Below are 22183 nucleotides of genomic sequence, written 5' to 3' on the forward strand. Positions count from 1 at the left end.
CCCAAGCGAGGAGCAGTGAGGTCTCATGACGCCCTGCTTGAGTCCTGCCCAGCCCTGGACCAGGCCTCTACCCCAAGGCTTGACTTTTGGGTCAGTGAGGGGCAGGGCTGTCACAGACTCCTAGAATGGGTCACAGCTGTGGCCTAGGTTTCTCTCCATGTGGTGTTCACTCCTTTCATGCAGCCCTCAGTCTATGAGTCCCTTTTCCCTGCAAGACACTCCCTTCCCGGAACCAGAATCCTGAGACTCAAGCTCTGCTCCTTCTGCTTGCCTGCCTCTAAAGAAAGGACATGGGGCCAGAGCCCCAGATGAAGGAGGTCCAGGCCTGCAGCGCAACTGTGCCCCCCAACACCTGTGCAGAGCTGCTTAACCATGGCCGCCAGCCACTCTGGGCTCAGCCAGCCAAAGCCGGGTCAGATGGACACCTCAGGGCTCTGAGCTTAGGTCCCCTCCCAGGGCGCCTCCCAGCCTTGGCTGGATCCTCAACCCAGCTGTTTCCACCTGCTTTGTGGCTTTCAGCAGAGTCCAGGAGCCCCTCCCACCCACACAACAAGAGCATGGTTCCTGTGGGCCCCAGCCCAGAGGCTGTGGGATCACTAATGACATAATGGTAGGGAAAGCCCTCTGAGGATGTGTCTAGGGAGGCCTGGAAAGCAGCCTCATGAATAATACACACCCAGGGTGTGCGGCGGCAGCACTCAGCACTTCCGGGGCAGGGCCAGGAGGGGTACAATTATGGTTTGGGGAGGACTGGAGGCATAGTGGGGTGTGTGTGTGCCCTGCCTGGACCCCACAGCCAGCTCTGGAGCCCACTGGGCTCTCAAGTGCCCACCAGCAAACACAAGTAAGGCAAGGAACACTTCTGTTCCCAACCTTCCCTCCCTCTCCTAGTTCTGGCCCCAACCTGCTTTCCCACATCCACCAGTGGGGAAGCCACCACCACTCTGCACTTTTTTTCTTTTGGCTTCACTACTGAAAAGTTTGGTATTGTCTCCTGAATAATTAATTTAATTATCCAAAGAAAATGATGGAACATTTACTGCTAATTTATTGCAAGCTAACATAATTCTGCACAGAGCCCCAGGCACAGCACAGGGAGAGGCTGCCTACTCATCCTGAGACAAGCAAATGGGACTGACTACCCAGAGATTAGTCAGGGCATTAAACACCCTGATAGATGGGACAGGAGTCTTCAGGCCTGGGATTTACAGGGTGCTTTGTACCAAGCACTGCAGGAGCCTCCTCAACACCATCGAAGCCTCAGGATGAGGGGACCTACCTCTGCTTTCACTGCTAAAAAGGGCCTGGGTGCCAGGATTGCAGAGTAGTGTCTGGACTGCACCCAGCACAGGACGAAGACCCTGCTGCCTAAGCAGAGCAGTTCAGAATGGAGGATGCAGGACAGGGACGTCTTGGGAATTAGGATCCAGTCTCCACAGGCCCCCCAGAAAGAGCAGAATTTATTGTTTCTGAGCACTTTTGAGCTTTGTCACACGTCCTGCCCTGGATACATCTACTCTGATGGCACCTTCTGTGCTTGGCTAGGCCAAGACATCCCCTGCCTCTGCCCACCAGCCAGCTAGGCCTGGTGTCTCCATGCTCCCGTGGAGGACTCAGGACAGGTGCCCCAGTTCTAACCTTGCTTTGTAATCTGGGGCCAATAGCTTCCTTTCCTCCCAGGCACAATGCCTGAACATCTCATAGTCTTTCTCTCTGATGGGATGATGCTTTTGAATGTGCTGCTTAAGCCAGGGAGGATCAGCAAGTCTTTGCATGGGCTCCCCACAAAGATAAAAAACAATCTGAAATCATGGCTGTAGGTCACTTAGCGTGGGCATTTATAAGGCTGCCAGTCAGGCCTCCAGCTAACTAGAACCATCTGTTATAATCAATAGGGTTTTCTGGGTTCCCAGTCTCTCCAGCCCAACTAATGTCAACCAAAACAAAACCCCTCAGCAGGGACAGCACTGAATGCAACCAGGCTGACCATCTCTCTTAAGAGTGAAAGCACAAAGCACACCCAAGGTGGGGATGTCTGGCCTGGCCCAGGCCTGGCGGCAGCACGGCTACCTCACTATCCCAGGAGAAGCAGCCTTGCTCTCTGCCAGCCACACCCACGGCACTGGCCCATCTCCGGTCTCTCAGGACCCATTGCACAGATGAAGAGCTTCCAGCCAGATCCATCTAGGCAGCCAGCCAGAGGATTCCTGCCACAGCCCTCTAATCACATCCATCTCCTCCTTACCCCCAATCATGGGGAACACACTAGGACAGGCTGCCCCCTAGGTTTGCTGATGGGCCTTCCTCAGATACACAAGGGCTCCCAGGGCCAGGGAGCATGGCACTCATACAGACCACAGGGCCTCAGGAGGCCGAGTAGTTGCTTGTGGAACACTTGGGCTTGGACACATTTCTCTGTGACACACAGGAGCAGAAAGTATACCGAAGTTCATGAGTTAAGAATTCAACACTATGCCCTATGCCCAAGGACCAAACAGCTGTGCAGGGCGGTGGTTGCTGACCTCCTTTGTTAGCATCTACGTGCTCTTGTCCACTGGAATCTGCTCATGCTCCCCAGAAGACAAGGGCAGCAACCATGAAAGCTTTAGGAAGAAGTATGCAAGAAAGACAAATGGTACGGTTCTGCTGATGTGCTTTTCCTGCAGATCAAGAGCTCTCTATGCTGTGGTTCTTGAGGTACCATGGCTGGCCCAGCCTCTGAGGTACAACTGTTTCTGGAGGCAGTTTCCCCTGGTTCCTGAGGAAAAAGTCCTCCTAGCTGTCCATGTCTTCTACACACTTACCCCACCTACTGCCACCCTCAGCCTATGTGCCAGCCTGCTCCTGTCTCATGGCCTCAAGGACCCACGTGAGCAGCAACTGTCTCAACACCCATGATCCCAGCCAGGAGACCACTCTCCTGTGGAGACCTAGGCTACCCCAGGCAGTGGCCAGGGCAAATCTCCAGGGTATTTGCCCCAGTTCCCACCCACATAGCAAGCCACATTGCCACAGTGCTGCTGAGAGTACGCAGGAGCCAGGGAAACATGCTCAGGCATCTGCCTAGCTGCAGGGAGGCTGGGCAAGGCCACCTTGGAAGCAACTGGCTTGCCCTGGATTGCTGGGCCCAGGATTATTCATTTTGCCCTCAGAGAGCTGTTATTCCACAAGATGGTCCTACCTTCTTGGGAGTTTGCTAAAATAACCAGGCCACCAAATGCCCCACAGACTATGTGAAGTTAACCAGAGGCCTCAAAAACTCAGGTAGGAAATGCAAGAAACATACACATTGCAACAGGCTGCCTTAATCTCCTCCCTCAACTATTTGCAGAGCCCAAGGGCCAGAGGTGGGGCACGGACCATAGAAACTGCCCATTTGCTTTCCAGGAAAAAAAACAAAACAAAACAAAAACAAAAACAAAAAAAACTACAGTACCATAAATTGTTGCTTCTAGCAAACTATATTTCAATAATTTGCCCTCCCCTTCCTCAACTGCCCTTTGAACGTGTATCCTCAGGGAACCTAATGGGGACTTCTGAGTTGCAGGGGATCCTGCCTGGGAAACTACACCATGACTCTCCTTCCCTACAGGGTCCTGAAGGCACCGCCCATCTGTCATTCTGACCCTGAGGTTGCTATGCAGTGAGTCCCCCAGCCCTTGAGCTGAGATGAAGCAGAACCATAACTTGGAGGTGTCACTGATGTGGAGCCAGGGCTCCTGGCTTTAAATCCTGGACCCTGTTTACAAGCCTTTAGAATGGAGGTGAGTTACAGAATCTCTTTGAGCCTTGAATTTCTCTTCCCCATCTGTAAAACAGGAGGAACAATGGCATCAAACCTAGACCGCTATGAAGGGTTTTGAATATGTAAAGTGCTGAACAGTGCCAGGCACACGGCAAGAGCACTGCCTAAGGAAGAGTTGCCTTCAGTGATGGACCACACATGTGACAGTGGTCCCACGAGGTTACAATGGAGCTGGACAATTCCCATCACACAGTGTATACAACTTCCCATGCTGGCAGCTGTAAGTGTATAGCACAGCCAGTGTAGGTTGTGCGTACACACTCGTGTGCTCACCAGGGCCAGTGCAGCACAGCCCCAGAGCACCGCCCATCACTAAGCTATGTGTTTGCTGTGCTGACCCTGGAAACACTGGCTAATGGGACAGCTGAATGGAGTGGGGACAGGCAGTGGAGGAAGACTGACCAGGGCAACTCAGGACAAGGAACCACACAAGGCCACTGGCTGGGATGCCCTCTCCAGGCCAGCCACCTTCTGCTATGGGCTGGCAGGCTCCAATGTTGCCATGGTTCCTCTGCTTTTAATGGCAGCATCTGAGAGAAGGACACGTGGGTGAGCTGAGCCCCTCAGTTAAAGCTCCAAAGACACAGGAATTAATTTCCTGATGTAACTCGGGTTTCTGCCATCTTCGTTTGTTCTGTGCCCATGTCCCTAACATACATCAAGGTGGGCCAAGCAGTCACACTGCCTGAGGGCCTAGAGCTCCAGGATTCCCACAGCACTGCTTGCAAAAAAGGACCCTTTGCTGCTTTCCTGTGTCACTGAAAGGAGGGTGACACACCCAAGGTCAACTTCTAAAGGTGCTTCACATGAAGGGTCCACAGACATGGCTCCAGATGTCCAAACTCCTCTGACCCTCCTTGATGGGTCACATCTGCACTCTAGTCTCCAGGTGCACCGCTGCCCTCCTAGGACCTTGGCCATTGCCTGTGTCCCCTCCATCCTGGCCAGAGGTGCCCTTCTTGCCTTCCCAACTACATCCCACTTGCCCACAGCTCCTGGTGCCACGTGGATCCTGGCTGTGCCCTGGGGCACACAGAGGTTGCCAGAGGTGACACCGACTATGGCCACTCAAAGGCAGGGCTTTAAACATTAGTGGCCATAATGTCACACTGTTTGTGTATGAGGTTTAGCTCCCTCTCCTTCCCCACTCCTGTTTTATGGACACAGAGCTCATAAAACCTTAAAACTGACAATACATTAAAATGAAAGGAAAATTAAATTTACCTTAAGCCAACTGAATATCCTCAGCGAAGTCAGGTTTGAGCCAGGGCTGCTGTTTTCTGTCAGCTGCAGTATGCTAAGGACCGGAGCAGTAACAGTCACATTAACTGGGCCTTGCAAAGTCTGAGCTTGTGCCTTAATCCCTCACCCACCACCAGTGGACTAGGACAGTTATTCCTGGGAACTCTAGGTTTACAATCTTGCCTAAAATACACCTTCCACAACAAGGCAGGTGAAGAAAAAAGAAAAACTAAGCATATTTCTGACAGTTGTGACAATGTCAAAGTAGTGGCAAGCTTTATTATAGAGCTTATTACAGAATGAGAAAATCTCCATTTGTGACCACAAATAATTAAAAAGAAACACAATTATAGTCCCATTGGAAAGTATTCTGGCTGCTGTTAGGATTTTTTTCCCTCAACTTATAAATTTCAGACTTCAGCTGAATACTTTCACACAGATTTTCTTCTTAAGGCACAATCATGATTCACTTTTTTTTTAATAGCTCAGTCATTTCAGGAACCACCTACAAAAGAACAACAACCAACAGTTAAGCAAGGAATTTGCCTTCCTAAGGTTGGAAGCAGTGCTTGGTGGGCACCTGAGCCTAAGATGACATTCACTGCAGAGCCCAGGTCCCCCACTATGTCCCCTCCCACCTTAACCAGGGGAGACAAGAGCACCTGAGCACAGGGCGCTGTGGCAGGGGCGCTTCTTCTAGATACACTGAAATGGGCTGTTTCTGGCCTGGCTGAGAGAAGCAGTCTTTCTGGCCTGGTATTCTCCCCAGGACCCTTCCCATGCCCTGCACGCCCGACCCCCTGCACAGTTCCCTCCTAAGCCCTCTGCCAGCCAGGCCCTGCCAAATGCCTCCGGGGCTACTTCTCGCACTGTTCACTCACCGAGTTCCACAGGACCTGGGCTGTGTTCTCAGCACACTGTCATTCAGCACACAGAAGTGAACATGACACTTCTGTATCACCACTCATCATTAAATGCAAGGCTGAGGTAAGTGTGGCAGCTGTAAGCACTCCCAGCGAGAAACCACAAGAAGGGAAACTGAGTCCACTTTTCCTCTAAAAATGATCGATTACTAACCCAATGGTTCATCTTGGCGGGTAGTTCAGCACTGCTTTGTAACTTCCCAGACCACAGAGGGGACAATGGGGGAATGACACATGGGCCTCCAGAACACCGGCCCAGCCACCTGTGTACGCTATCAGTTTCCCAGCTTTGCAGAGCTGCCGACGGCCCTTGTGCATGGAGATCCCCGCTGAACTCGGCACTGCTGAATGCAGCTTCTCAATTATTTAAGAGAGCTACATTTCCATTAGGTGGAAATAATGTGCTCGTACAAAATTTATTAAGGAAATTGTCGACATGTTGTTTCTTCCGAATGTCACTTTGTCTCCAGCCTATTAAAAGGCCCATGTTTACCAGGGAGCCACAGGCATTTGCTCAGGGGTGGCATTAAGTGCTGGCACCATGTCCCCTGCCTTCCTCAGTGGAGGGACCATGAGCTCACGCCAGTCGCACGCATAACATGTTGGACCTGTGCATGCCACAAAAAATAGGCTGGAGCCCAGTTTCTTTTCCAGAAGGTTCCAGAACTCCTTCCTGCCATGTTCCCATGGGAGGACCAAGGGTCCCTTCTCACCCATCATTTTATTCTGCTTAGTAGCTCAACCTTGGACTTGCCAAGGAAGCCACAAGAGCTTTCTTACGGAGAAAACAAAGGCTTGCTTCAGTGCACTGTCTGGTAGCCCAGCCGTAAAAAAGACTTGAATTTTGTTTCTATTCTCTTCTGGATACTCCACAGAGAGCTCCCTGCTTGATGAACTCAATTCACATAGTGCCTCCTCATGGAAGTACTAAAGGAGGAGGCAGAGATGGTTTCTGTCACTGTGGGCCTGAGAAGGTTCAGGCCTGATTCTGACCCACAGAGAAACCTGCTCCTAGTCTGGAAAAAGAAACAGAGGCCTACAAGTCACCCATAAAAAAATATTCATCTTTTATTCTGCAGTATAGGAGGATGAGAAGAGCATGAAATGCTCCAAACTTTGAGGAGTTTTGAGGAAAAAAAAAGACCAGTATGAGCCAGCCAGATAGCTCTGCAACTAAAGTGCCTGCTGAGGCAGAGTGCAGCAGCTGATCCCTGGCGTGCCATGCCGACCCTGCCCCCGGGGAGGACTGAGATGGTGACCGAGACTGGGCGTGGTGGACCGTGCCTATAATCTCAGCACTTGGGAGGCTGAAAACAGGAGGATCGCTACTAGTCCGATCTACACAGTGAGACCCTGTAGACCCTGTACTAAATACAAAAAGACCAGTATGGGTTAGAAAAATTCAGAACATCAATGTAGAAAAAAGATCCTAGGCATAACTATTTTAAAATGAGGCAGCCACTGTCCACACAGGCTCTCTGTAGTCACGCGTAGGCTTCCTAAAACTCTACAACTAGTTCTAGAACCTTCAGATGGAAATCAGCTGACTGGATTATTTAGATCCCTCTCTACTTTGCAACCTCTGGATTCTCTTTCACTCAGATAGTGGAGCACATGCCCATACATACATGCTGCCTTTAGTACAGGAGGCATTGTGTGGGGCACCAGACCATCAGCAACCACTACAAAGATGCTCCCCCAAAGGCAGACACCATCCACCAGACGACACGACACTAAGTGTTAAGTTTCTAACACTTAACCTTCATTGATTTGATTTATCTTTTAAGTTTCTCATGTGAGCTGTAAAACAGAGTGTACAGGCAGAGAGAAATACATACTTCAAAACAAACAAAATTATGTAAGTTTATTAGGATACATGCTGCTGAAGGGAGCACAACATAAGTTTATTAAAATATCCAAAAAGTAATTACAGCAGATGCCTATTTGCAAACATTTCAAGACAGTATATCCTTGGGGGGGAGGTGTTAAATTTCACCTTCTTTTTTTTCAGGACTGAGGTTTGAAACCAGGGCCTTCACACTGACTTATATCCCCACCCTTTTTCAACACTTTTTTTTTAAAGTTCCACTAAGTTGCCCAGACTGAGCTTGAATTTGTGGTTCTCACCATACCTAGCTTAATTTCACTTTTAAGTAAGAATATTTACCCCTCTCTTTACACCTAATAAGAAATAAATCCTTGCTTCTAGAACAGTTACTGTTGTGCAGAGATATAGAAAAGCTCTTTTCCACACCAGCTTCCTCTCCCACTGGGGTAACCTAGGGGACCTATGACTGCCAACGCTGCTTGCTCTTACACACCAGACAACGGGAGCAGCAGACCTAACAGAACCCATATTTCATACAGCCGGTCACTGGTAGGGGGCCACACTTTTCCCAAGACAAGATCCAGGAAACTTGAGCCTTACTGAGCACCTCTGAGTAGCTGAAGGGTCCTCCCTCCATCCTTCAAGGCCACACTGGAGGCCACCACTCAACATGGTTCTGTCAGGGGTCTTCACTCAGCAAACCCACTTCTCTAGGTCAGAGGCAACTTGCATTGTCAATTCTCACATGAGCCATCAATGCTGGCAGGGCCAGGTACAGGCCAGGTCATGAGTGAGGACCTTCCAAGGTATGTGTCACCTACAGCTCATTGAGCCAAGAGGACTCAGGTGACTTTCTTCATGGATGGCAAGTGTGAAGGAAGCATCAGGTAGAGGACTGTGGAGTAAGTGTTCTCCTAAGCCAGTGACAGCAAAACATTCAGAGACGAAGTACCCAAACTGCCACCCAAAGCCTACTTATTTATTGCAAAGAATCTGAATATTTGATACAAGGTTGCTGAGACAATCTGGCTCAAGTGCAAACAAAGAGGGCTCTGCATGCCTGCTGTGGCATATGTGCCACAGGTTCACCTCCATTGTCCTAAGGGATCCCCCAGTACAGCCTTCAGCCTTCAGTGTCCAAGCACAAACAGAGTAAGAGTATTTTTGCTGAGCCAAATAACCTGGACAGAGTTCTGTTCTTCTCTGAAGAGCTCAGCACCCTCTGCCAGTGGGGGAGCTCCACAGTATTTCCTCAGTGGTCTGCCAAGTAGGGGTCCAGTTTATAGCACTCGAGTCATGTGAGATGCCAGAGCCAGGTTGCTATCTTAGACAATCTGGATTCCTACCACACAGTAGGGTAACCTAAGTCAGTCAAAGCTGTGCAGCATGATAACAGCACACACAGGGACACAACAGCTCCAAGAGGTCTTTGGATGACAGACAATCTAGGTAAGAAGTCTCTCAAAGTTGGCTTACCTTAAATAAATCTGCAACTATTCCATAATCTGCCACCTGGAAAATTGGAGCTTCTGGGTCTTTATTAATAGCCACAATTGTCTGTGAAATAAAAAGAGCATGGCTTTATGAAGAAAACACCAACACAGATTGATGGCTCAATTTTAACCTCTCTCTTATTAATGTGTCTACCAAATAAGATTACTTTGATGCCTCCATGCCAATATGATAAATTCATTAGAAGTTTCTAGTTTAGAATATGGTAAAACTAGCTGCGACTCACTGCTAGTCCATTTCAGTGTAAAAAGCTAAGTATTATTTTTTAAAAGTTCTCTCGATTCATGAAAAAAAGTTAGATTTTAGATTAACAAAGTAACAAATCATAGCCTTTGTAGTTCCAACCACTCTGTCTTCCACCTGCACCATCCCCTTATTATTTCAGAGCTACTTTCTTGGGTACGTTCTGGGAATATAAGTGCTGTCTTGTCAGCCCGTTGTTAAAAGAGAACTATCTTTTTTTTTATTCCTTATGTATGCAGCAAATATATGCAACAAAATAAGCAAATTACTATATCTCTTTTAGAAACTAACCGTTATCTTACCTCTTAGAACACTAGTCTTAGATATGAAATTATGCCAGATTATTAACAGAATAAAAAAACCAGTTGAACAAGAAAACCAGTTTGGCATTCCACATAGGTATGTCTAGTACCACCAAGTTAAGTTTTGATTCAAATGTACTACTGTTTTTGAGAGTGACTTGTGATCATTAGAATCTCTAGAAGATTTCTGCCCATTGGTATATCTTGAGAAAACCTCTAGTGTTATACATAAGGCACTTTGATGTAGTCTGACCTAAAGAACAGACTACACAACCTAAAAGAGATTTATGCCACAACATCTGAGTCTAGAACACAGTGTGGTCCAGGCTCATGTTCAACATCCTAAGGACAAACATCCTAAACTCTGGGTGTTGTCACTGAGGTGCTTCTTTTATGGGACTGTGCAGCCTGCTTCCCAGTTCCAAGCAGAGCTGACTGAACACATGATGGTTAATGATTTTTCTCAAGGCCACCTAGTCAAATACCTGACAGTTTACTCATCTGAATGCCTTTTTTTTTTTTTTTTTTTTAACTTTAGGGAAGGGTCTCAGGGTGTTCAGGGTCTCACTACTAGATTGGACTCACAGTGATCCACCTGTTCACAGCCTCCCAAGTGCTGAGATTAAAGGCGAGCACCACCACACCCCATCTCAATTGTTGTCTCAGTGTGCCGTGGCGGTGGGACCAGCACAGCAGGCCCGGGGATCAAACCCCTGGCCCATGCGCCTGCTTGCAGGCACTTTAATCCGCTGAACTATTTGGCCAGCCCTGATCTGAATGCTTTTATCTCATGACATAAAAGTTAACTTTATTTTGGGAGGTACATGGGACTTGAACTCAGTGCTTGCCAGGCAGGTGCTTGTGCTGCTGAGCTATATCCCCAAAAGTTAATTTTATTTTATTATTTTTTATGTATTTAGGACAGGGTCTACTGGGTCTACAGGGTCTCACTATGTAGATTGAATTAGTAGTAATGCTCCTGTGTTCAGCCTCCTAAAGCGCTGGGATCACAGGCATGTGCCACCACGCCCAGTCGTGCCACCACACCCAGTCTCAATCGCCCTCTCAGGGCACCCTGGGGGCGGGTCCGGCATGGCACACCAGGATCAAACACCAGCACCTGTGCTCTGCCTAAGCAGGCGCTTTAGTTCACTGAGCTATCAGGCCAGCCCTCCAAAAGTTAATTTTAAAAGACAGCACATAACTGTAGGCAAGTTGCATTAAAAAAAAAAAAAAAAAAAGTTTTCTGGATTACTAAAATAATTATTATTATTATTCTTTTCTTTTTCTGAACAGGGACTTGAACTCGGGCCCTTGCGCTTGCCAGGGAAGCATTTTTTTCTACTGAGCCATCTCCCCAGACCTCTTGGATTACTAAAATTATATTCCTGAATTACCAACTGTAAATAATTATGATAAAATGTTGCTTGTACTCTAGAGTTCTCAGTAGTTCCTTGTGAATTCAAACTTCTAACAGAGCTTTGAAATGCACATTGTAATCAGTCATACCATTATGTATACAGTTCAAACAATGCCTTCATTATATTGATTCATTTGATAAACAATCAAACCTTGCATTCTTCAGTGTTATCACAGTGCTAATTAAAATTGTAGCTTCTAGGTAATACCACTGTCAGACTCAAGCCATTTGAATATCCCATTTTAGAACTCAACCAAAATTATAACTGGAAACTGCCTCCCACGCAAGACCATAGGGGCAGCCTTCTTCATTTAACCAATGCTGGCACCTCATATAAGGACTTAATGAACATTTGGTGACTAGAGAAACAAATGCTGGTTGAAGTTTATTTTCATGGATTATCCCCCAACACTGGACTCCTGACCTGAATGATTCCCTACACACTATCAAGTCTGACTCCTACACTCTAATCTTGTTGGCCTTGGTAAAGAATTTTCACCAAGATCTTCCTGACATGTAGAATCTTGTAGTTAAGGAAGTAGAATTCTAGATGTGTCTGAGCTGGTCTAGCTGAAAATATATTTTAAGGCTGCTGGTGTTGGAAGGTTTTTTTTTTTAATGCATAAACCACATTTTCCCCATTGGCAATGCTGTTTTCAGAGCTCAGTAAAGGAACCTGCCACTCAACTGTGAAATCTGACTGGCTTTGCACCCATTCATTTAGAAGTTACGAAGAGGTGGTGCGTGCATTTCTTCAAGAAGTTAAACCTGTTAAAAGTTTTATTATGCTTTATATCATGCTTCCATCTGAATAGATAAATGCAGGAGTGTCAGAGGCATCTCTGACTTCATGAAAGAGAAGTTCATAATTCAAACTGTACACTGTTATGCATGAGCTACTGTGTCACATTCTGAAATATATGTTCATGGAGTCATTACACAGGACTTTTGATGTAGTCCAAGGGCTGAGTTAAAATCAAGTATTTTGTCCACAGTGCACTTATGACAATCACTAAGGTATTAAGATGGCCTGGTGTGCTAACACAGATGTGTCAGTCACACTTTGGTAGTAATGCAGAAGAATGGCCCTGCTGACATATGAGGGCTTTGCTGACATATGAGGGCTTTGAGGACCCAGAGTGAAGCAAACAGAGAATGGGACCTGAGCCTCATTAAACAGTCAGATGGTCAGGGCCTCATCAAATTGTATAAGCCTCACACTTTGCTCAAGGAGCACTGGTGACCATCATGCAACACTTGTGTTTGGCAGGCAAACTGATGGGCAGGAAGGATCTGCCATGCCATGAGCTGAGAGCTGGGAGCTGAGGTCAGGCTTCCCCAGTACAGCACGACCTCCCACCAACATCAGCAGGAATGAAGAACAGCTTCTGTTCCTTTCAGCTCCAGATCTATGTGAACATGCAAGGTACAACTATGTATGCGGTAACTACATGGAGACATTCAGCAAGGCCTAGATTTAAAAGTGTGAAAACCTTCCCTCTTAGCATCATGCTACTGTGCACAATTACCTTGCTATCCTTCATCCCAGCTAAATGCTGGATGGCTCCAGAGATTCCAACAGCAATATAAAGTTCCTGAAACAAGAGACCACATTAGCATATATTTATACTATATAATACTTTAAGTGTTTGCCATTAGCAGTTTAAATTCTAGGCAAATGATATGCTAAGTAAGGCAGGTACAATATGCACTGCTTAAGTTATTTTTTCTTTCCTAATGTTCTGAACCCAGATCTTCTTCAGTGAATTCCTGCACCAGTGGTGCTATAATAATAGGCAGATGAATATTGAGGATTATTGAGTATATACTATGTACCAAACCTGAGCTAAATATTTTATAGTGATTATCTGTGACATAGCACTCTTCACCTGTGGCACACACTTGGATATCATGTCACAATTCTACCTGTTCACAATACACACACACACACACACACACACACACACAATTATATTCTGGTATATAAATATATATGCTTGAACATATTAAAATAGATTCTGAAGGCCAGCCAGATAGCTCAGCCGATTAAAAAGCCTGATTAGGCAGCCGCAGGAACCGAGGTTTATTCCCCGACCTGGCTTGCAGTGCCGGCCCTGCTCCCCAGGTGGCTGAGAAGGCCATTGAGACTAAGCGTGGTGGCACGCACCTGTAATCCCAGTGCTTGGGAGACTGAAAACAGGAGGATCACACGTCTGATCTGTGTGTGAGACCCTGTACTAAATACATAAAATAAAAAAGAAAAAGATTCTATATTGTTTGCCTTCTTATAAAAGGGTATGTGTGAAAATGGTAAATAGGATATATTTATTAAATTTCTTATATAGAAAGCCTAGAAATACAAATCAGAGAATCAGTGTCAAGAAGTTTTACAGACAAACACACAGGCACATCCACACACATACTTCTTAAAAGCAGGGACTGAGAATGCCCAGTACCTAACAAAAGGCCCCAACTGCAGTTTCTGGTGAATGCTGCTGGTAACATTTGCACCTTTTCCTGTCCCCAGTAATTAGAACAGAATGATGATTGACTCCTGTTACATCTCCTTATCTAAAAATTTTGGAGTACCTATGTTTAAAAATTAAAACACACTACCATGGAAAACTGACTCAACAAGTGTGTAATTAAAAGAGCTTTCCTGCTGTATTCTGTTGAGCAGGTGTAATTAGAGCCTCACCTGCAAGCCTTTCCCACATTTCACCCAACCGACGTGTCCTGGCTTGGGCAGGTGCATTTGGCATGCAGCAGATGCATGCTGTGCTTCTGTGACAACTGACAGCAAAGGCTTCTTCACATGAGCAATGGCTGGGTCACACTGCCTTCCTTCTTTAGATGGCAGGTTTTTTAAAGCCAAAGGGTCAGGGCTTTACCTATCTCAGCACTGCTTGGGCCTAATTAACAGCAGCACACCCCACAGAAAGTGAGCACCTCCACCAGGACCCTGGGGTAATGTCATGGCCTGCCCATACCAGGAGTTTCTACAGCACCTAAGTCTATGTGGCCATATACAAGTCAGTTCCCCTCATGCGGCCTCCATTTCCCAAGTTGTCAGCAGAGCAAGAATAGCACCAGCAGTGGGTATTTTTTTCAAAAGCTCATTGGGATGCTCTGAAAAGCAGCCAGAGCTAAGGAAGCAAAGACAGGACCCTTGGGAGTCTGAACCCTGCCACTCTGCCCAAAATGCTGTTGGGCATCCCTGGCCGTCTCTCTGAAAGCATAAAATATCCCACTGCTTCCAGAGCAGGGTACCTCTGTTACCAGGAAAAGGAAAAAGTCTGGCCTCCAAAGTCAGTTAATCACATAAACATGAGCTGTTTTCTGATTCTGCTTATTCTACACTTATCCCAAATGACCTAAGATAGCTAAGAGCTATCTTATTCGGTTTAGAGATCTTATCTGAGGGTGGGAAGGTCTGTACAGAAATATGATGTAGTGATGAGGATACAAAGCTAACACACGACCCTGAACATATCCGTTGCGTCTGTTGTGTCCACGAGGACTGCTCACACCTGGACAGATGGGGAGGCCCTATTCTCAGACTACCTTTTCACAAATGGACATTCTTTTTCCCTTTGCTGATGCACCACTATTTTCTATTAAAAGTACTGATAACTTCAATTGACAACAGTAAGGTCATTTCAATTTATTCTGACTAGTGTTTCATCTGTAAACAGTCATTAAAATGCAGGTATAGTGGCACCTCTGTTCACAAACTTAATTTTTTCCAGGGTTCTGGACAAAGTAGCTGAATTCACATTCATCAACCACTGCAGAGCTCTCAAACAGAAGCAAAATTTTGCCAACTGCTTTTTTTGCAAACAAAAGCATTCATGAGCCAAGGTATTACTGCGTATGTCCTAACTGAAGCTCACATTCAGGAGAAGCAGGCCAACACATTTGAACACAGAGATTCTTAGAGCAAGTTACTCAGATACACAGAAACCCCACTACTAACCACTCTAGGTGGTTAGTAAGCAAGCACTGGAAAAGATCAATAGTCTCTAAGGAGGCTTCCTGACATACATTCACATGAAAATTCACAAGTCTTAAAAGCTCCATCTGCATCTTGAAATGCTAATAAAAATGTAGATTCACTCTGACAGTAAATATAAACACAACATAAACACATCTACTTTAAACTTGTTGCCCTCCCCCAAAACAAATCCCACTGACCCTAACCATCATTGCACCAAGGAAATAACAGATTCTGGGTCAGAGCCAACTAAGGGCAAGCACTCTGGGCCATCACTACCTTTCCAACTATGTAAGTAACCCTGATGGGTCCATGTGACCAAGAGGACTCTATTTTACTGCCTCACAAACATGGATCCCTGAATAAAAATTCAGAAAAAAAAAAGCAGAAAAACAAGAACCCAGGAGGAACCCAGGGATTGGGGCTGCCCAGCTGAGGGCTGATGCTTCTCTCAGGCAGGAAGAGAGGCTTTCTCCTTCCTTTTAAAAGCACAGACAGGCAAACAGACTAATATCCCAGAATGCTGCCTACATTTAGAAAGTGTTTTTGTATTTCAATAGTAATAATTAGTACATACAGAACTCTCTGCAGATGCTAATTTATGGAGCACTTAGGTACCAGCTTCAAAACACAGCAAGACAATCCTTGCCAGAGGCGCTTTCCTTCCAAACCAGTAAAATAAGTGCCAGAAAAGATGAGAGAAGATGCTGGAGGGGAGGATGGCAATTAAGGAGTCAGAAAGAGTGGGATTAAAGAAGGAACAGACACAGAAAGAGAACGCAGTCCTGGAGCCCATCCTCCAGCTCTGGCAAAGGCTGGAATCTAGTAGGGCAGGACCAGAACAGGTCCAGGTGTCAAAGTGGGGGCAGCTGGGGGAGAGTAGCCCCAGGAGGGAGCGGCCAGCAGCATGGCACTCACCCAGGCAAACAAGTGCTGGAGAAATGAACATAAATATCTTCCACTGCCACAACCTAAGAGACAGGATGGCCATGCACTTGTGCGAAGAACTCTGAGATCCACACTGAACTTGGACGGACACTGTCACAGCTGACGTGGCCTAGTGGGGATGCCAGAGGGGTGCATTGCTATGGTTAAAAAGCCACCCTCCAAAAGCTCCCCACTTAGATCAGAGTCCAGCTTAGCCAGCTGACAGCCAGTTATTTAACTTTTCCCTGCCTTGCTAGCTCATCTGAAAACAGTGACAGTGATTCCAACCTCACAGTGCCACTGCTGAGGCTTCAGTCCTCAGCATCTGTTCTCTCATGGGGAACATTTGTTCAAATATTGATTTGCGCATCCCACTGGCCCAGTCTCAGGACGCTCACGGGCAGCTGAGTAGGTTGTACACTGACAATTAGGGAGGAAGGCAGCAATCTTAATAGTCATTACTGACCTACAGTTCTATTATGATACTCTCCAACAGATGGCAGTACAGGAACTTGTCTTAAGTAAGAGAGGTACTGTAAGGATCTGAAGGGTTGGGAAGCCAGATGCCCCTGTAATTTTCTAACTGTGCCATAACAGACACAGTTCAGTGACATTGGTGAGCTGATTTCCTGTTGTTGGTATTGTTGCTGCACCCTACAGGCATTGGGGGATGACTAAATCTCTGTTCCCTGTCCTGAACAAGCTTACAATTCAATGGTGAGACAGCAGATGAGCTCTGCCCCTGTGCTGCAGCTCCCTAAGCAGTGCACAGGGCTGGGGAGCAAGAAGATGAGGTCTCCACCTTGTTGTCCAGCAGCAGGTGTCCCCTGCTCCTGCCCTTGCCCTCCTTCCTGACTCTGACTGGATGACCAAGGCACATGCCTGGAAATGTCAGGAAAACTGGAAGGAAGGCCTCATGTCTTTCCAGAACTCTAGCCAGTCATCATGAGCCCTACTTCCAAAGCAGGAGGGGCACAGTGCACAGCTCTAGGGAGCTTCCCCCACCACAGGTAACATTTCAGTCAACACTGGGATGCCAATAGAAGGCACTGATAAGGAGCCTGTTCCATTTTAAATTTTTAGTAATCATGTCAAAGTAAAACAAGCAAACTAATTTTAAGAAGATAATCTCCATTTAGACACTTCACATCCAAAGCCAGGCATGGCCTTGTGGTTATGAGATGGGTCGCACATACCCTACCTGATCACAGAAAGGCTTGACCAGGACCTAGACACATAATGTGGGCACTGGTTCTGGAGAAGCCCATCTCCAGGTCGGCTTACACTCAATGAGCCCAAAAGGAAAATCAGCAGTAGACAAGCATTAGAGTCCAAGAGATCCAACAGGAACTAGCTTGAGGAGACAGCCACAGAGCTGAGGAAAATCCAATACACAGGGAGGGAGGGTTGGAGTAGTAGGCAGGCACTCCTGCTTGATATCTAAGTTTATACCCTGCGAAACAACTCTCAAATACCAAAGTTTGTTTCCTAGCCAGTTACACATCTCTTCCTTACAACTATAAAATAACCTAGAAAAATTATCTTCAAAAACCAAAATTCTTAAAATAAGCACCTAATGCAAAGGTGGCAAACCTATGGCATAAAAGCTGTCGTGTGCTGTTTGCTATCACTGAAGTTCTAAAAGGTTCACCATTGTCTTAAGTTACTTTTTCTCATTGCTGAGACAAAATACCCAACACCCAGGGTTAGGGGAGGAAAGCTTTATTTGGTTCCTAGTTTGTAGAGGTTTATAGAGGTTTCACAGTCAGCCAGTTACAAGGCAGGGCAGCATGGCAGAGGAGCATCACAGAAGACAGGAGCATCACAGAAGACAAATAGTTCATGGTAGAAAGCAGCAAAAACAAGCAAGTCACAAGCCACTTTTGGTCCCTTGTATCTTATGCAAGCTACCCACCCTAAAGTTGGGTAGTGCTCATACCCTTAATACTAGTGCCCTTAATCCTAGCACTGCACCATGAATCAATGCCAGTATCACACAATCTAGATGCAGCCACCTCTGAAAAACCCAACCTATGACCACAAGAGATTTGGTGGCATGTCTAGAAACAATCCATAATAGCCATCAACGAAATGTATCTGAGTCAAAAAATTAAAACAGAAATTAAAAATACCTGGACTAACACAACAAAAAAGGTACGGTCCATTAAAATGTTAGATGTGCCTAAAGTGATTACTTATTTATAACCTTAAATACAGATGAGAAAATCAGTAAGCTAAGGTAGGTTCTGTCTAAGTACCTAGACAGCACTGGCCTAGGCAGTCAAGATGAATGCTTTTACAAACCTCTTATGTGATTTTCACACAGATACATGGCCCAGATGCAGATATCAAGATATATCAAGCTGGCCACATTTAAAAAAAAAAAAGAAAAACACATGTAAAGTCGAAATTCACTTCTTTCTAGAGTTGGAGCAGCATTCTGCGCATAGCAACTTCAGATCTGTTCTTCTTTAAACAATGTAGAGTGGAGAGATTTAAACATTTACTTTTTGTTTATATGAGATGTGGATATGAGCGCAGAGTTAGACCTGGAGCATATGGAGCAGAAAAATGAAGTCAATATTGTTTCTTCTCTAAAAAAAAAAAAAAAAAAAAAAAAAAAAAAAAAAATCAGGTTTAAAAATTTTTAATTTTTCCTACCAAGTTTCTCAAGATAAAGTTGGAATTGGGAAAGGAACATGAAGCAACATATTTCTTTAAAGAAAAAATTTTAAACCACATCCTGTAAGTAGTTATTAGAATTCCGAGATCCAATGTTACATGCTTGGAAACAACAGCCCAAGCTGCCTCAGACAGGACAAGAGTCCACCAAAGAGCAAATACTTTCTCAGTCTTCTTCCTCAACAGACTGGAAGCACAACCTTAAGCAGCTATCAGCTAAGACATAATGTACACACATAGGACAAATGCCAGGTTAGGAGTTAAATGAATTTATCGTTGCAAATAATGAATGCCTCTTTGTGAAGATTAACTGAACTATATTTTCTAATTACTGCGAGCCTCCTGTGCATTAATATTGCTGTATTTCATCCTGCTGCTCATTTAAAAGGCCAAACTATTTCCTCTGTTTGCCAAGATGTGCTTAAGACGCTTCTTTTTGGAAGAGGCCCCAAAACCCAGAGCACAACCATCCGAGGCTCTTTTCTCAAACAGCATTCTGCCTGTGTTATGAAACTTTAGCAGGAGTCTGGCTAAACTGCATTTTAATGAATGGAAGATTTCACTCACATTCTTGGTTTAAAGCAGAGATTATATACAATTCTCCCTTGTATTACGCCTGACTCCTGTTTCAGCAAGAGTCAAGACAGCTTCCTGCACCACAATTACATGTGCTATCTATGCACGTGTAACTGAGCCAGCAGCCACACTGCTGTTTCTTTGTGTGATCTTACATAACCAGGACAACTCCACAGCATGGAAATCATTCCCGTTTCACATAATAGAAAGCACAGCATTATGTACACTACATCTCCTTGACTATTCATCCTGCACAAACAAAATTCTGTACCCTTTCAACAGCATCACTCCATTTCCACTGATCCTGACAACCACCATTCTCTGCCTCAGAGAAGGTCAGCTTCTGAGGCTAAGTGTTTTAACTTGGTACTCTTTCCACAATACCCCAGACAATTCAGTTTGGTTACAGTATTGGTAGTGTTGCAACCAAAGTGCAGGTCTACTGAAATCCCAGCAAATACATTTATTTTAGAGGAAAAATCCCTAAAATAAGATGTGCTCAATGAAGGGCTAATATTTCTATATTTATAAAGGAACTTCAACTTTAATACTTTACCCTATGTCACTAGAAATACTGTGAACTGATACATTATATCCAGGCTTACCATAAACACTGGTGATAAACAGGTGCTTTAGCCTTATAGTACTCTTCTACTAGACGCTTATGCGTTGGTCATAACACCCTGCCCCCTCCATCCTGTGGCAGGCACTCGGTGTGCAGAGCCATGGAGGTGGCACGGTCAGGGAGGATTCAGAAATCACTGTTTTTGTTGTTCATGATGCCTGTTTGTCTGAATTTATGAAACCCGTATTGAAAAGTAGCTAACACTTCCTGGTTAAAGATTCTGACCTGGCTTGCAATGAAGTAAGTACCTGGTCCCAAAAAAACTGTTGAAGGAAAGCATCTAGAAGCGAAGTCAGATTTACTTGAAAGAAAAGGCTAAGTCATCACTGAGCCTCTCAAAAGTTTTTCACATGAGCAGACATCATAGCTCTGGAGTTAGGCATGGTGCTTACTCACCAGAGATAACATGTAGATACAGTAGACTTTATGGTTTAAGATGCTCTGAAACCCTAAGTTCAGCCACAGACAAAAATCCCTCCATATTGTTTATAGCAGCCCACCTTTTCTCCCCAGAGGTACTTTTCTCTCCAGAGCTATAGGAGATCAATCTATGTCTTTTTTCATAAATATCCTGGTTATAATACCATAAAAACAGATGGGTATTTATACCACTTCTGTGTGGTCCACTATGTCTATTTCAACAAACCAGTTGTTCAAATACAAGTAACTTTTCTAAAAACACAAATATTAACTATGCTGTGATATGCCATTCAAAAATTTAAATGTATACCAAAAAAGTGACCTTTTTAGTACTTTCAGTGCACTTTTGACCCCTGACCTTTTAGTACTATTTTCTAATTGCAGATTTCAATTACACTGGCTTTAAATTTTTTCCCAAGAATATGTTCACATTAAAATACAATTTTAAGCTAAGGATAGTCGCATATTCGTATATTCCAGCATTCTGGGAGGCTGATCCCAGCATTGTGATAGGCTGAGGCAGGTAAATCCTAAATTCAAGTCTAGCCTGGTAACTCTGCAAGACCTACTCTCAAAATTTTACAAAAATGAATTAGGTATTGTGGCTGAGTGCAATGGCCTTGGGCTCAGTCTTCAGAACTACAAAACTAAATAAATATTTAACATTCAATTGTACTTTGCAATTAAATGCTCTGCACTGACCTCATTTGCATCTATACTACCTCACAGATTTTTCATTGTGAAGAAATATACTTCATGTATACCTGATATGATAGAAAGCCAAATAGAGCATTGTATATCCTTGGCCAAACTTATTTCAGACAGCTAATTCACACTGAAATATGTAGGTATATAATATCAAAATACTTGGATATATTATCAAGTCTATTACAAAGCTTTGTACTTTAGCAAGTGAAATGCAAAGTTTGTTTTGACTATCAAAACCTTTATCAGTGAGTTTCTTAACTGATCCAAGTCAAAATATGCTAAATTATATATACTTTTTAAAATTTTGGACTCTATGGAACTTTTGCTGCTATGTACATAATCCATTTTATCAATGAAAAACTTTAGGCCACAAAAAACAGAACTGGTTCTAGACTTGAAGGTCCTGACTTGCAAGTCTTTTTCTGACCACTTACTAAGGTGCCTCTTTAGAAAAATTAATAGGAGCTATGCCAATGTTTATAGTCTTTCTTCATATTTAATCTAACATGACTAAGATAATTTTTATGGCAAGAACTTCATAAGAGCTACAAAGCAACAAGTTTGGTGCTTCTTCAAAAAGGTCTGCACAGAATGACTAATGACACACGAGTTCCCACTCTTGGCTATCCTAGAAAACTGACAGCAGAAGCTCACACAGACATGTGTATGAAAATATTCAAAGCAGCATAATTCATAATGGCCAAAAGGAAAACACAATGGAAATATCCATCAACAGATGAATGGAAGTGGCATGGTGGCACACACCTGTGATCCCAGCACTTAAGAGACTGAGGCAGGAGGATCACTGTGAGTTCAAGGCCAGCCTGAAACACATAGTAAAAACCTGTCTCAATAAGACAGTTTAAAAAAAATAAAAAAGGGGGGGGCCTGGCCTTAGCTCAGTTGTTTAAGTGGCTGCTTCCACAAAGCTGTCAGCCTCAGGTTGCTGTAGTTCGATCCCCACAACACTCCAGCC

At 44.8% G+C, this 22183-nt stretch overlaps 1 protein-coding gene across 1 annotated transcript in view; it reads right to left on the minus strand.

Moving 5' to 3' along the window:
- Window positions 1-5295: 5295 nt before the first annotated feature.
- The window catches only part of Etfa (electron transfer flavoprotein alpha subunit), a 70222-nt gene continuing 53334 nt past the window's right edge, over window positions 5296-22183 (minus strand). The window contains exons 10-12 of the mRNA XM_004628704.2: window positions 12805-12870; window positions 9275-9355; window positions 5296-5552 (exon numbers count right to left, since the gene is read on the minus strand). Of these exons, the coding sequence (XP_004628761.1) occupies window positions 5514-5552; window positions 9275-9355; window positions 12805-12870 (186 nt within the window). The 3' untranslated portion in view covers window positions 5296-5513. The remainder of the gene's footprint in view (window positions 5553-9274; window positions 9356-12804; window positions 12871-22183) is intronic.

This window comes from Octodon degus, unplaced genomic scaffold, assembly GCF_000260255.1.
Source record: "Octodon degus isolate 3935 unplaced genomic scaffold, OctDeg1.0 scaffold00026, whole genome shotgun sequence".
Classification (NCBI taxonomy): Eukaryota; Metazoa; Chordata; class Mammalia; order Rodentia; family Octodontidae; genus Octodon; species Octodon degus.